Genomic DNA, 13,594 nt, shown 5'->3' with positions numbered 1-13,594 from the left:
AGTTCGCACCACATCGCGTCGATTGTCCCACACATTCGAGTCTCTCCCGCAGTTCTTGAAGTTCACTGCAAAGCAGGTCTTCCCTCTGGTCTTTCACATATTAAAGAAATAGTACTGAAAGCCATGCTATAGGCCTGTCGGCGAAACAAAGCTGGAGCGGTTGGCAGCCGCTGATGCCCGCCTGCTCCCGGTGCAGAAGGCGTTCAATGGCCGCGCACCTGTGGCGGCCCCTGGTGACGGCGCGCAGACTGCTCGCTATAAAAGTTTCCATAGCCTCTCTATACAGCGGTCCCTTGGGCGGCGCCATGTTTGATCACGTAGTTAGCCGTCCGTGACTTTGCCCCAACTGCCTCCGTGTTTACGATGGATGTGCATGACGCCCTGTGCGGCTCGCGAAACGTTTGTTTCAGTGGATAACGTCGACAATGACTGGGTGGACGACGGAAATCTTTGGAGTTCGTCATGCCTTGTCCAAACAGTGCGAACCCCCGGCGCTATGACCTCCCGTGCCAACCACAGTGGTAATCTAATCAGATAACATAGTGTGCCTTACGACATGCTCTTCATGCTCGGCCTTCGCAGCATCTGGATACACCGCATGGATGTGAGGAAGTGCGACGCAAATCCGCGATCATGCAGAAAGCCCATGCTTTAATGTAAACGAGGGTATGGTCACAAAATCAATTACGTTTACAGTAACTATTAGAGCATTTTACGGCCTCCGAGAGCTCTGTGCACGCAACACGAGAGGGAATGAAAAAGGGGCCCCTCATTTCAACAACCATGTCAGGTACTGTGCACTCAATTTTGATGAACGCCGATGCATCGTAATGAACAACCTAGCTCTAGTCATCTCTCTTCGTGCGAACTTCAATATTGAACAGAATAACTGGAGATGCTGCCTTAGGGTGATTACTTCTATGCCGGTGACTACTTTGGTAGCCATGGAGAAGAAATTGCAGCTGCATGCTCTCAGTCCATTCGCAGAGTGTCTGTAGGTCTAGCGTGCATTTGCCGCGTGAGCCACAACCTGAATTGTCGGCGCTTGGAGGCACATCGGGAGACTGCTTGTGCCGCCAGGAGCTTTAGTGCCAGTCGAGGGTGCCATGGGCTGCAGCACTGAAACTTGCTGTTCCAGAGTCCTCCAGCTAGTCTGTACTTCAGTACTGCACTCGGTACGCTGATTAACAATTTTTTTTTACATTAGAAGGCATTGAAGCTCCTCCTTACTCATATTTGTGCAAATAGATCGCTTCAATCAGGTACGAAAAATGTCTAAAAAACGCACACATGTCTCTAAAGACGTTTCTTCCGTACAACATGCAAACTGTGATGTACCTACACATATTACGAAGAAGGCTAAAAAATAAATAAATGACACAGAAGAAGAAGAAAAACAAAAAAGGACGGAAGACGAACACAAGTGGTGGAAGCATCAAGCTTCGTGCCCCTGTGCGTCACTATTACGTCGCACTTGTTGCACGTCTTGGCTGTAGGGCTAGAACAAGGTACACTTTTTTTCAGGGTTCAGTGGATCGCCCTGGGAGCAGCCGAACGCCGAGCTGAAAGCGGCAACGTGACGAACGGCCGCGTTGCATTCGTCGCCCAGAGCCTCCGACTGTCCTCGGCACTTCTGGAAGCACCAGGAGACGAACAGCAGCTGCGAAGCCGTGAAGCGTTCCACGACCGCCAGCCTCCCGCGAGAACCGTGCTCCTCGAAGGCGTCCGCCAGAATGTTCAGCGACGCCAAGTCCAGCAGCGTCGACGTCGCGTCTCTGGCATAGGACTTGACGCACGTCCGCGCGTCGTCCACTGCCTGCGCCGTCGCGATAGCGCCACCGTAGTGCTTGATGGCCATCTGAGCGGACGCTTTAGCCACGACCGCTCCGAAGGCTCCGTACTTGACGGCGTCCACCAGGTTCGGATCGTAGAGCGGGAACGAGAGGACGTACGGCGCGAGGACAAAGTCGTCACGCAAGTGAGTGTACGGGGACATGGACATGATGGTTTCCCAGCCCAAGGTGTACGGAACGGAGCTTGCTTTCCCGTATCTACTCGCTTGCCACGCAGCGTGCCAGTTGTGTGTGAGCGAGTTGTTCATGTCTGGCAAGAGCTCGTCTGCCGCGCTGGTTGCGTTCGCGCTGTGGTGCGCCGTTTGGTTCAGAGCTTTCATGACGACGTCCAGAGAAGCCCACTGGAACTTCGCGGACGTTTCGTTGGAGAACGGTGGCGTAGAGGAGAGGTGCGCCGCGAGCTTGTTTCTGATGACCGAAACAATGCGCTCCACGTCCGCTCGAACGGGTAGAAAGACTTGGGTGTTGTATGGGGCGAAGAGGTAATCTCCGATGAACTTGTAGACGAGAGCGTAGCAAGTCCGTCCGTGAAGGTACATGATCGTTTCAGGGTTCGTCGTTCTGTAGAAGTTCGAAACAAGATCGCGGTTGGCAAACAGGCTGACGTACCTGACCGCCATCCACGAGACGAATAAGTGAGTGCGAGCCTCGCCCTCCCGTTTCCACAGGTCGAGAAATTTCTTTACGTACTTCGGGCTATCGGTGAAGAAGGACGGCGCGGCAGTCACGTTCCATTGTTCTAACAACTTCATCCACTTGTTCTTTTCCAAACTTCTTGAGTCCAGTTCTTCGGCCGCACCGATTGTTGCTAAGTCGGCGAGGGGCTGGAAGAACGCCGACTCCAACTTGTCGGTATCACTGAAGTTGACGGCGCCTGTGGAATCCCCTGCAGAGAACTTAGTCTTCAGGAAGTTGAAGCTGCGCATTTTACTCTCCATATCGCTCAGCAGTCTACTCTCTGTGAGAGCCTTGTTCAAGGACAGAGGCAAGCGCATCCACACGCCCTTTTTCCATGGCACTATCTGGATGATGACCGGCCAGTCCAACTCCACGCTTAGGCTTAGCAAAGTGCGCAGGACATCGGGCGTCCCGGGTCGACGCGGCCAGACAATGCCAGCGCGGAGAAGGAACTCTCGGATCACGGGAAGTTCGTCGCGGTCGCCGCGCCACACGATGTCGCAGGAGCGGTAGAAGAGGCTGACTTTCTGCAGGAAGTCCTGACCAGGAGACGACGTCCCCTGCACGTCCTTGCTGACGACGTTCGTCATGGCGTCGATCGCTCGGACGACCAACTCCGTTCTCACCGAGTACTTGCGCTTGGAGCGCCAACGGCTGCAGACGTATGCATCGAAATTGCGGCACGGGTCCCCGGACCAGTCGATGCTGTTGTTCAGGAGCTTGGCGAACTGGTTGCAGGCGGCGCTGTTGCAGTGTTCGGACTTGAGGGGATCCCAGCGGATGAACAGGACTAATAAGAAGACCAGGGTGGAGGCCACGAGGAGGACCGCGGAGGCAGCAACTATGGCGGTGCTGATGCGGATCACAGAGGGCTTATCATTCTCGGTGCGCGGAGGAACCAGGCGCCTGTACAGGGCCCGGGGTGACTGGAAAGAGAGAAAGACAGACGTCAGAGGACGCTGTAGTTGTTCTATTTGATGCATTCATTTGGTCGTAAACCCGGTATCTTCGTCGCACGGTTTGCTCAAATTTCCCAAGCTCTTCCGTAGAAAAATCAGTGCGACCGCATACATGACGTGGGCTACAGGTATACGTGGAAAGGTGTACTTGTTCGAAAGCTTTCAATTGTCCCCTCTGATTAAGGACCCGAGAAAGAAGTACTACCTTTCATACTTGCGTGGAGGTTGAAGCCACCGCTGAGACACTTGTTCATGATAGCCCGAATTACTGCCCTTGAATTTGTAAATAACGCAGCAGCTCAGATAAATATAGAGGTTTAAAGTGGTGTAAAAAAGTCGGGCATGGTTTGTCGCTGAAGCCAAACTTTCAACGAGTTGACTTGTCTTAGTTAAGTGTTACCAGGCCATTGAGGGCTTTAAGGGTTTTGCCTGGCGAAGACAAGTCATCTTGTCGAAAAGCTGGCTCCAGCGACGTGCGTCGTTCGACCAATCTCGCCTTTGTATTTTGTGCCGGTTTAAACAGCGCTCATATTGCGACTCGGCCAAAGCGAAGTGTGTACTAACCCACAGGTTCGATCTTGAAGACGAGTGCCGAGTCGGCGGAGCATCCTGCATCTGTAAGTCAGAGAAAAAAAAGAAAGGCTGCGAAAAATGGCAGGCAACCAGATAAAGGTATCCCCTAAGAAAGGGGTGGTGCTATGTTCGCAACGCGGTGATCGTGGAAATTTGGTTGGAAACAACGTCAGTCCTGTAATCCTGTAATTTCGAAACGTAGTGCGAGTAACATACGACTGCCTCCCAAAGGAACAAGCTTCTAGAGCTAGTCAGACAAAAGTATTATAAAAGGAACTTTTTGAATTGAACTGTGTTCATTAGCAAATATTTGCGTAAAGATATGTCGTTCAAAGATTGTACAGTCCTTGAAACCACTCTAACGGAGTTTCAGAATGGCATAATTAGGCGTATACTATTTTTCTAAGTCACTGCTATCTCATCCCCCCGCCCCTTTTTCCCCACTCCTTTAACTACGACAAGAAAAATACGATATCTGGGGACTAGACAGAAATGTATGGGCAAGGTATTCTACTGCAGGTCATGCAATGCGGAGAGCAGAGATTGACAGACTGCTGTACTTACACGCGTGCTTAGCGGGCTCACTGGACTCCGCACCGGCGAGAGTTTCGGGGGCCGTTTTGGGGGCGAATGCAGTTCCAAGTCCCCCTTCCGGGGTCTGTTTGGATGCAGTGGATAAAAAGAAACCATTTGAAAGCCGAAGAAGTTCCGCTTTTATCCAGTCTAATTTTGTGTTCTTCCTGATTACTGCACATGTCATTACTGTGCTTGTGCTTTTCCTTTTTGTTATGTATATAGGCAGCCAACAGGCGCCTTTGATGAGCTCATAAATTGTGGTGGTTGTGATAATTCAGACAAAGACGAGGTGGTACTGGACTACAAGTACAGCGAAAAAAAAATGAAATGAAACATGGATAAAGCTTTTTTCGCTTAGCGATGAGATTTGTTATGCTCGCAGGCAACTTTTTGGTTAATCAGACAGATCGAGCTACACAGAGCACGTGTGATACATCCGCTGGATTTGGTCTAAATATGCACGAGTTTCAATGCCGCTCATGTAGTACTAACTACATAATGAAATTTTTGTACTTGCCGATAGATATATACGCTATATAGGGTTCTCATTTTTCTTTGTCCCTAAACATACTGATGAAAAAATATGACACGCATCGAAAAAGAAAAGTTGCAACTCGCGGAGTATGGCCACCCCAACGCCACCCCCTCCCCCTTCGAGCTGTATATTTGTCGTTCTTTACTTGTGCAATACTTCCAGTGCTCAGATAGTTAACGATACGACTGGAAGTCGCTCTGTCCCGTCGGCCGTGGAATCCGGGTAACAGAAAGCTTTATTGTGATAGCGCTGAAATAGTTGCGAAAAAAAAAAAAATAGGTCGAGCTGAATTAGTTGACTACCTTTCCACCATTCCAGCAACACCACTCTCACAGGGAAAAGAGTTACGGTGAGCCGCAAGAACGCACATATGTGAGACTGGTAGCGCCGCCACCTTCATGTTTCCGTCGCAGCAGGTCTGGTCGTCATACAATTTGATGGTGTCTGCTCGAGCTTCCTTGTTTTTTTTCTCAGTAAAGCTGCACAACATAGTGGTTTAGTAAGAGTAAAGATTTCGCAACTTTCAAGAACTTCTACCGAGCTGGAACGTCCCGAATATAACAAGAAAAGATAGACGGTTTGAAATCCGTGACGTAACACTGCCTTATCGGTGATTGCGGTAAGCTTGCATAGTACGGAAGCAAGAATTACTGGTCGCAGGGGTTGATGAGCCTCGATAGCACCTCGTCTCATCGCGCATGCGCGGTGCGGCAAGATCCTCGACACACGCCCTTGCGCTCTTTCACTGGGACCTCTGATCGAGGATGCTACCAGTCAGCCCAAACGTTACCGGGCCGTCAGCCAATCACCGTAGGGTTAAGGAACACAGACCAGAGGGATCTGCAATGCGGGTCCTGTTGCGCCACGTTCATCACTGCGAACCCGGTGGCATTTGGCTGCGCTCAAATTAAAGCCGATGATCGATGTGTGGCGAGATCTCAATACGCCTCACCTTAGTTGACGGACGCTCCGATGTTCCATTTTGCGCTCAGGTTGAGCTGATGAATTGTTCGGCTCGTTTGACGGTTCGTAACGAGGGCAGGGGCCTTGCGACGGCGAACTTCTTCTTCGTCTCCTTCGCTTCTTCTCCGCACAAAGCTGCATGGCCACAGCGCGTGACTGGTAAAAAAGAAGGAAAGGTTAGTACATGTTAATTATTTTTCAGTGCCCCGCGCAAGCATTCCTCGATATGTAATCGTATGAAAACGCGCGAAAGGCCCCTGTGCACCAGAAACCACAAATCTCTTTCACTTACTGCAGGCGCAACGTTATCTATCAGACATCGCTGAGCTGTGGAAAAACGTATATAGGTCAAACGAGACAGTGTTTGTATGAAACAGCATCGTCTGCATACATTTCAGACCAAAAGCAGTTCACCAAAACGTCTATATGTCTGTATAAACCAAAATGTCCATATGAACTGTACTTCAGCTTCACTGCTACCGGTGCCTTTGGACAAAAGTACGCCAACGAGAATATTTCAGGCGCTAGTTTTCCCAACTTGACTGTTAGTTACACTGAGGATCGCTCATAAAACAACTAAAACGAAATTTCCCGTACGTACCAACGTATTAAGGCGCCTGCCTAAATAATTTCGTGTGCACTCTGCTGTTTGGAAAGGCCGCGTGATAGGAAACACTCATACACATTAAAAAAGAAGGAATAGACACCTCACCAGGCAGAAACAAGTTGTCCGCAGTGAAGTGTTTTGAACAGACGACGATTGTGTCACTCACTTTTTTTCCCAATGTGGAAGTTGTGGTTGTTGCCTCAAAACATGGCTCGCACCCAAAGGTGGGATTAACCACCCCCCCTCCCCCCTGGGTTGATTGAAAGATGCATCTAACAAAATACCATAAAGTGGTAAAGGCATGCATTCAAAAATGAAGCATTAGGCCCCAAACTGCTAACAGGAATTTCTTGAGGACCTGAGCGTAAGGTTAGGATAAAATGAAAATAAAGCAAAGTGTCCCACAGCAGGTAGCCTACCAGCAAAACCTTCATGACCCTTTAATGAACTTGTGTATGGCAATAATCATTGATCCATGGCTTGTGTCTAATTGACAGGCACCAAAGAACAAGGTGTTTGGTGTAGTAAGCAGTAAACCCAGCTTACTAGTTTGAAATAAAAGGAACATTCTACGGAGGGAGGAGAAGTGGCGGCAAGAAAGCAAGAAAGAAAGAAAGAAAGAAAGAAAGAAAGAAAGAAAGAGAGAAAGAAAGAAAGAAAGGAAGAAAGAAAGAAAGAAAGAAAGAAAGAAAGAAAGAAAGAAAGAAAGAGAGAAACAGATGGTCCACACTTTCTGGTTCATTGCTAAAAAGCACAGATTATAGTTATGGATAAACCAGATCTATGAAAGGAAAAATTTAGGCGGGTAACTCTACAGCGGAAACTCGCGGAGTTCACCTCGCGTTGCCGTGAAAGGCAGTTGCTTGTGCTCCACTGGAACTTCAGATGTCGGAAATCATCTGCAAAAAGTAGAAATGAATCATTACCATTTAGAAATAAATGTCGTTTAAATCTGGCTCGTGCAACAAAAGCGATATCAGGAAGCATATTTAAGACTGGGCCACTTATTGATGAGGAAGCGGAGTCAGCTCATTCATTTAAAAAGATTCCACAATGACCAGGGGCACAGACAAATGGGACTTCAGACATACTGTTCGGGGAAACCGTCGAAAATAAACTCAGCTGTGACCGATAATTAGAAGTTAAATGTGTACAAACTGAAACCCCATCAGTAACAACTATTACTTTTGAGTCCCGTGGACCCAATTTTTTCATGGCTAGAATAATTGCCAGAAATTCTGCAAGAATATTCGGGTACAATCAGCGTTACGAAGAGAAAAAGACCAGTTAAGCTGACTTGAAAAGGTCGCCACTCCGGCCATCTCTAAATGTTTTGTTCTTTCCGTAGAAGTAACCAAGTGAGACGAAAATTTTGCGTGTTTTGGAAGAAATGCCAGCAAAGAATAGTTTCACCATTAACGAATTAGATTTTGGCGAAATTAGGCATGGTAGGAGAACAATACGTTTTGATAGCAGCGTTTGAAAAAAAGCAACTTGTGGTTGTCGATAACGCCGCCAACGTGTTCATAAAAATGAACCGGGAGCATTTATGAAAATCGATTGCGAACGGTAGACGGGTGCATCGTATAGCTTCAGAAAAGTCAGGAAAGTAAGTTGCCTAAATCTGGACTCAAAAGGAATAATTCAAGCCTTCAGATAAAGCACTTCGTTAGCTACAATAAGTCGCAGCCGAAGACAAAGACGCTGCGCTAGCCCATCTATCCGTCATAAAGGCCTTACTTAGTATGCTGCACATCCTGAAAAAGGAACACAGCCAAATTCGAGAATGGGGCAGACGCAAAGCTTATAAATAATCAACAACGTATACTTGCGCATACTTGTCTTTTTATTACTGAAACGGCGCAACAATCCCATTGCACATTCTCTTTTACTAGCATTTGTGCCGATTTGTTGGTGCCCCTTTAGTGTGCCATCATATGTTACTCCTAAAAACTTCAAAGCTACGACCTGCTGTGTCGTCTCATTTCGATAATGAAGAGAAATGAGAACGGGACTTGACAATGGAAACACAAGTAGCGAGCATTTCTTAACGTTAAGGGAAAAAGGCAGTCCGTCCAGCCAGGACTCAAGTGCAGACAAACAAGATTGCAAACTTTGGTGCAACATATTGAAATCATGTGATGAGGTGATAAAGGCAATACCATCAGCATAGAGATAAAGTTGCACAATAAATAGAAATTATCTTCGTTTAAACTTATTAAGCAAGGTGTGCCTCAAGGTAGCATATTGGGACCACTTCTATTTATCATTTATATAAATGACATTGCTAATATTGATGTTTTGATTAACGATATTATTTACGCAGATGATACTAGCTTATTCTTCTCAGGAATTAAGGAGGATCAACTCATCAATTTTGCAAATGAAATACTTCACAAGATATATAACTGGTCTGTAAAAAGTTCTCTCCAGTTAAACTGCTCCAAGACAAAAGCGGTCCTCTTTAGAGCGAAGTCCACGCCTTGTGGTTTCACCCTATGCCTCACACTCAATGACACAAAAATAGAACTTTCCGCTACAGCAAAAACATTGGGTGTTATCTTTCATTAATTGATGCTATGGGATCACGACACCGATTATTTACGAAATAAATTTAGTAACGCGTTAGGTATGTTGCGCAGATGCCAGAGGCTACTACCAGTACCACAGAAACTTATGGTTTATAACGCACTATTTGCTTCTCACCTGCGCTATTGTAACCTGGTGTGGTCAAATAGTACTAAGAAATCATTAGGTAATTTAGTTTCAGTTCAAAAGAATGCCTTACGTGCTATTTCAGACTTACCTTACAATGGACATACGCGTGACATATTCCGGAAGTTCAAGATTTTACGTGTAGACCACCTTTACGACTATCAACTTATGTGTTCTTTTAAGCGGGACATGATTAAGGGTACTAATCATATCATAAACATCGCGAACTTGCAGCGGAATCCTTCTTTTCGCCTAAATCGATATACGGAACACTGAGAAGTCCCGCGCCCTCGGACTAACTATGGCCTTCAAGCACTCTCCTACTGTCTTCCCTGTACACTTAACAAATATAGTCTAAATGATGTAAACATACGCCATATATCCAAGAGCACATTGCTGCAAAAATTTCTGTGAATAATTAACTTTTTGGTTTGTCGGTTGAAAAGTATTTCTTTGCTATTTTTAAGTTGTCATTTCTGGTTTTCTTGAATACATGTATGCGTATATGCATATATATATATATATATATATATATATATATATATATATATATATATATATATATATATATATATATATATATATATATATATATATATATATATATATATATATATATATATATATATATATGTATAAATGTGTGCATATATATGCGTCTGTGAATATGTATATATTGACCCTGCCACAAGCATGTACTACGAATATCTTGCCATGTTGCTGCCTGTTGTTCATGGAGAGGTGGGACTAGTCAAGCTGCCGCTATGCAGCTTTTATCCTGCCATCCCTACCGCTTTGGATATATCAGTGTACTTGTGTGGTAAAATAAACTTCTGCTTCTTCCTGATGAACAGGGACACCAAGGTAACAAATTACTAAATAAAATCGGAGAAAGAACTGATCCCTGCGATAGGCCTCTCGTCTGTTCATGTGCACCCGATGTAACGCCATCCTTGAAACAAAAAATTGCCTGTCAGAAAGGAACTCTTCTATCCAGGCCACAATATAGTCTGGAAGAGTACAGCTGGCTAATCAAGAAATTAAAATTGTCATATGCTTTCCTGATATCTTTAGTTGCCAAAGCAGAAACATTTCCTGATAGTCGTGCGAGTGGAATGCGGATTTCTAAATCAACGTGAGCTGATCATATGAAACACTGAGGCCTAAATCCTATTTGTTTAGGATTTAGGCCCTCGGAAGAAGCGAATTAATTGAGCTGGACAGGAATTGCTTTTTCTAGTATTTTGACTAGATTCAATGTCAGGTCAATTTTACGTATGTTGTCCAAGACATATGCAATTTCTAAGTAAAACCATTGTTTATGCAATTTTCCAAGAGTCCAGGATTCATGCGTATTGAAGTGAGCAGTTGACTATATTCAAAAGCTTATTAGTGAAAGAGTTTAATATCAATTTAATCATAGCTGCTGTGACACGGTCTAATCCAGGAGCCGATTGAGGTGCAGTTAAAATGAAACCAGTTATTTTTGTCATGGTCACTTCTACGAATTGATATTTTGAAATAGTAAACCTCCTAGGTCTAGGATATTGTGAAGAAAAGAGTGCTTCAAACAGTTTTGCGATATCGTCTAGTAAATCCGCCGCTTCTTTGTGGGATAGAACAGCAGAATGCGACCGTATACGCCAGACATATGCCGGACCCAACACCTCATATTTTAACCAGAAGGCGGAAAATTTTTTCCAGCCCAAAGCACTCTACCACTTTGTCGTCGTAACCAAAAGCCCCGGCTTCTTTAACCACTCCCTCATGTTGGCCATTAACGAGTACGCAAACTCGGCGTAGGACTCCCGTATCTGGCCTTTTCGGCTTCCCGGAACTTTGTTCAGAATGCTTCCGCCGACAACCTGTACTTTTCTTCAGGAGACAAGACTTTACTTTGTCATGGGCCTCTGAACTTTCTTTTTTCCATGCGGTCTATTACGTCAGCAACCTCACATGGAAGCAACGTCAGCTGCCGCTGCGGCTGGTGTGTTGGCTGACGTAGTTTCGCATTGTCGACTTTCCCCTTGAACTGAACACCAATAAAAATATTTGGGTTGCCTTGCGAAATGAAATAGTATATAACTTGTCGGTTACGTTCTTGTTCCGACCAAAAATATTGTTTTAGAGCGCAGCTCTAAGGTGCCCATTCCAGCGTTGGCGTCGGTGGCCGCAGGCGACGTAACCAAGTGAACGAGCCACACAGTGAACACGGAGTGAACGGTGGAGACCAATGAGAGCGCCCCTTCAGTGACGCACGCGCGGGAAACTGGTGTGAACTGTTCTCAGCCGGACCGCTCGTTTCGTACTATCGTCTGCTCGCGTCAGCTCTCGCGTGTTTGGTTTGCTTGGTTTGGTCGCGTCTTTTAAACCATTAGTGGTATCGCTCACGTTGCCCTAGAGTTGTTTTCATACAAAAACTATTGAACCGATTCCGCTATGCGAGGTGGTCGTGCCAAATTCTTCTGCTCCAGCCGCTAAAATTGAATTTGATGATAATTTCCCAAACTGCGCTAAACATTTGCCCTACCAATATTTGAGTGGTATTTTGGAAGACCACCTTACACACTTGGATGCAAAGACCGTGATAGCAACGGATGCTTCAGTCTGCGACGAGAAGACCGGTGTGGGCATTGTATCACCATATCTAAATTGGTTTTCTTCCATTCAGCTACCTGACTTCATGCCTATATTTAAGGTGGAATTATTTTAGAATTTTATAAGCTTGACGAAAACTACCGTTATCTCTGTCATCACCTTAATTTTAACCGATTCTCTGTCTGTCTGTTGTCTGTACGTTCTTCACCATAGAATGGTAAGGTGTTGGAATAGTTGTTTTGACACCATTCTTTTTTCTCGCTTTGGCGCAACACTTCTGCGCTGCCCTTTGCAAAAATCATGTTCTTCACTAAGGACGTCCAAATTATCAGATTCATCATAAATCAGCCTATTCTCTCATCCCAGGACATTTACGTCTCGTTTATTTAGTGTGGCCCAATGAATATTTATGGTTTGCTGTGTAGGGTGCTTTACGTGCCAAAACCACGTTCGGATTATCTGGCATGAAGTAGTTGAGCACTCCTGAATAATTTTGATCATGTGGGGTTCTTTAGCGGGCACCTAAATTCAAGCGCTTGAACGTGCTTGCATTTCGCCCCCGTCGAAATGCGGCCGCTGCTATCAGGACCGAAGCCACGAACAGGGGACAAATGTCGTAGCCACTAAGATACCGCGTCGGGTACAGAGGTGTTGATTGATTTGCTGGGCGGCAGCTCGCGTAGTGTGGTGTTGAACCCTGCGGGTTTAACTGCCCGTGTTTCAATCACTGTTTTTGCATTCTCTTGCGTTGGAGGAGGCTGAGGCCCCGCCCTCTCCAACTTGTGGCCCCCGCATGGGTATACGGGGGCCAAGCTTCTCCTTGCCCGTGCCAGCGACCCCGGCCACGTTTAACATTCTGCTGAAGCAACAGTTTCGATGGTGTGCCTCTTCGGAGTGCGCAGTGTGACCAGCCGTCCCGCGTGCTTGTCCGCGTGCTTGAAGCGAACGGTGGTCGCACGTGCAGTCTCGCAAGCTGACGGTGTTCCACGTGGCCGCACTCAGAAGAGGAACGCCATAACACTTGTTGCCGGAGCAAGAAGTGCAAAGTGACCGGGGTCACCGGCAGATGCGAGAAAGTAGCGTGGTCGCCCTACGAAGCGATAACCGGGGGTTCCTGGGGCAAGTACTCCATGCGACCTCCAACGTGAGAATTCCAAATTGGCAGTGGCTTAGCTCGGCTGCGCCAGGATATACGTAGCGAAAGCCTGGGCATAGCATGGTTAGCCTTGGTTAATCTTGATTGCAAGTCCAGGATAGTCTGGTTGTCTAGCTATGTTGCGGCGTTTAGCCAGTCGTTCGGCGCGCTGTTCTTGTTTCCTGGGTGATTCGCTTCCTCTTCATCTCGTTCCGATGTCGATTCCAGCCCTCCTCCTGCTTATCAGAATATTCGCCGTCCATACTGCCGCCTCAACTGTGGTTGCAGCGCACGCGAGCACTCCTTTTCAATCCTCCGACATGTTATCAGCCATGCGACGCAGCGGGCGAAGCGAGCGGAAGCGAGTGCAACGACGAGGGACGCGCTGTGACGTCATGTGCC

At 46.6% G+C, this 13,594-nt stretch overlaps 1 protein-coding gene across 2 annotated transcripts; it reads right to left on the bottom strand.

The window, feature by feature from the left end:
• Positions 1-601: 601 nt before the first annotated feature.
• LOC142563750 (uncharacterized) lies at positions 602-6,267 on the bottom strand. 2 transcript variants are annotated; one of them, XM_075674355.1, is made up of 4 exons: positions 6,127-6,267; positions 4,628-4,721; positions 4,055-4,105; positions 602-3,457 (listed from the first exon to the last, which is right to left on the bottom strand). In XM_075674355.1, the coding sequence occupies exons 1-4, from the start codon at positions 6,153-6,155 to the stop codon at positions 1,499-1,501; spliced, it is 2,133 nt and encodes a 710-aa protein (XP_075530470.1). In that variant the 5' UTR covers positions 6,156-6,267; the 3' UTR covers positions 602-1,498. The 2 variants fall into 2 exon arrangements, with proteins under 2 accessions (XP_075530470.1, XP_075530469.1); XM_075674354.1 differs by lacking the exon at positions 6,127-6,267 and having other exon boundaries at positions 4,628-4,827.
• Positions 6,268-13,594: the final 7,327 nt, after the last annotated feature.

This window comes from Dermacentor variabilis, chromosome 11 (assembly GCF_050947875.1).
Source record: "Dermacentor variabilis isolate Ectoservices chromosome 11, ASM5094787v1, whole genome shotgun sequence".
NCBI lineage: Eukaryota > Metazoa > Arthropoda > Arachnida > Ixodida > Ixodidae > Dermacentor > Dermacentor variabilis.
Note: the sequence above shows the minus strand (reverse complement) of the source record. Positions and strands in the feature narration are given on the sequence as shown.

What these genes read in the sequence shown, in the direction of transcription:
- LOC142563750 (XM_075674354.1), bottom strand. Translation starts at nt 4,753, where the DNA reads ATGGTTTCTTTTTATCCACTGCATCCAAACAGACCCCGGAAGGGGGAC. An exon ending in TGAGCCCGCTAAGCACGCGT is followed by an intron (nt 4,106 to 4,627) that starts GTAAGTACAGCA and finishes TCTGACTTACAG; the next exon opens with ATGCAGGATGCTCCGCCGAC. An exon ending in CTTCAAGATCGAACCTGTGG is followed by an intron (nt 3,458 to 4,054) that starts GTTAGTACACAC and finishes CTCTCTTTCCAG; the next exon opens with TCACCCCGGGCCCTGTACAG.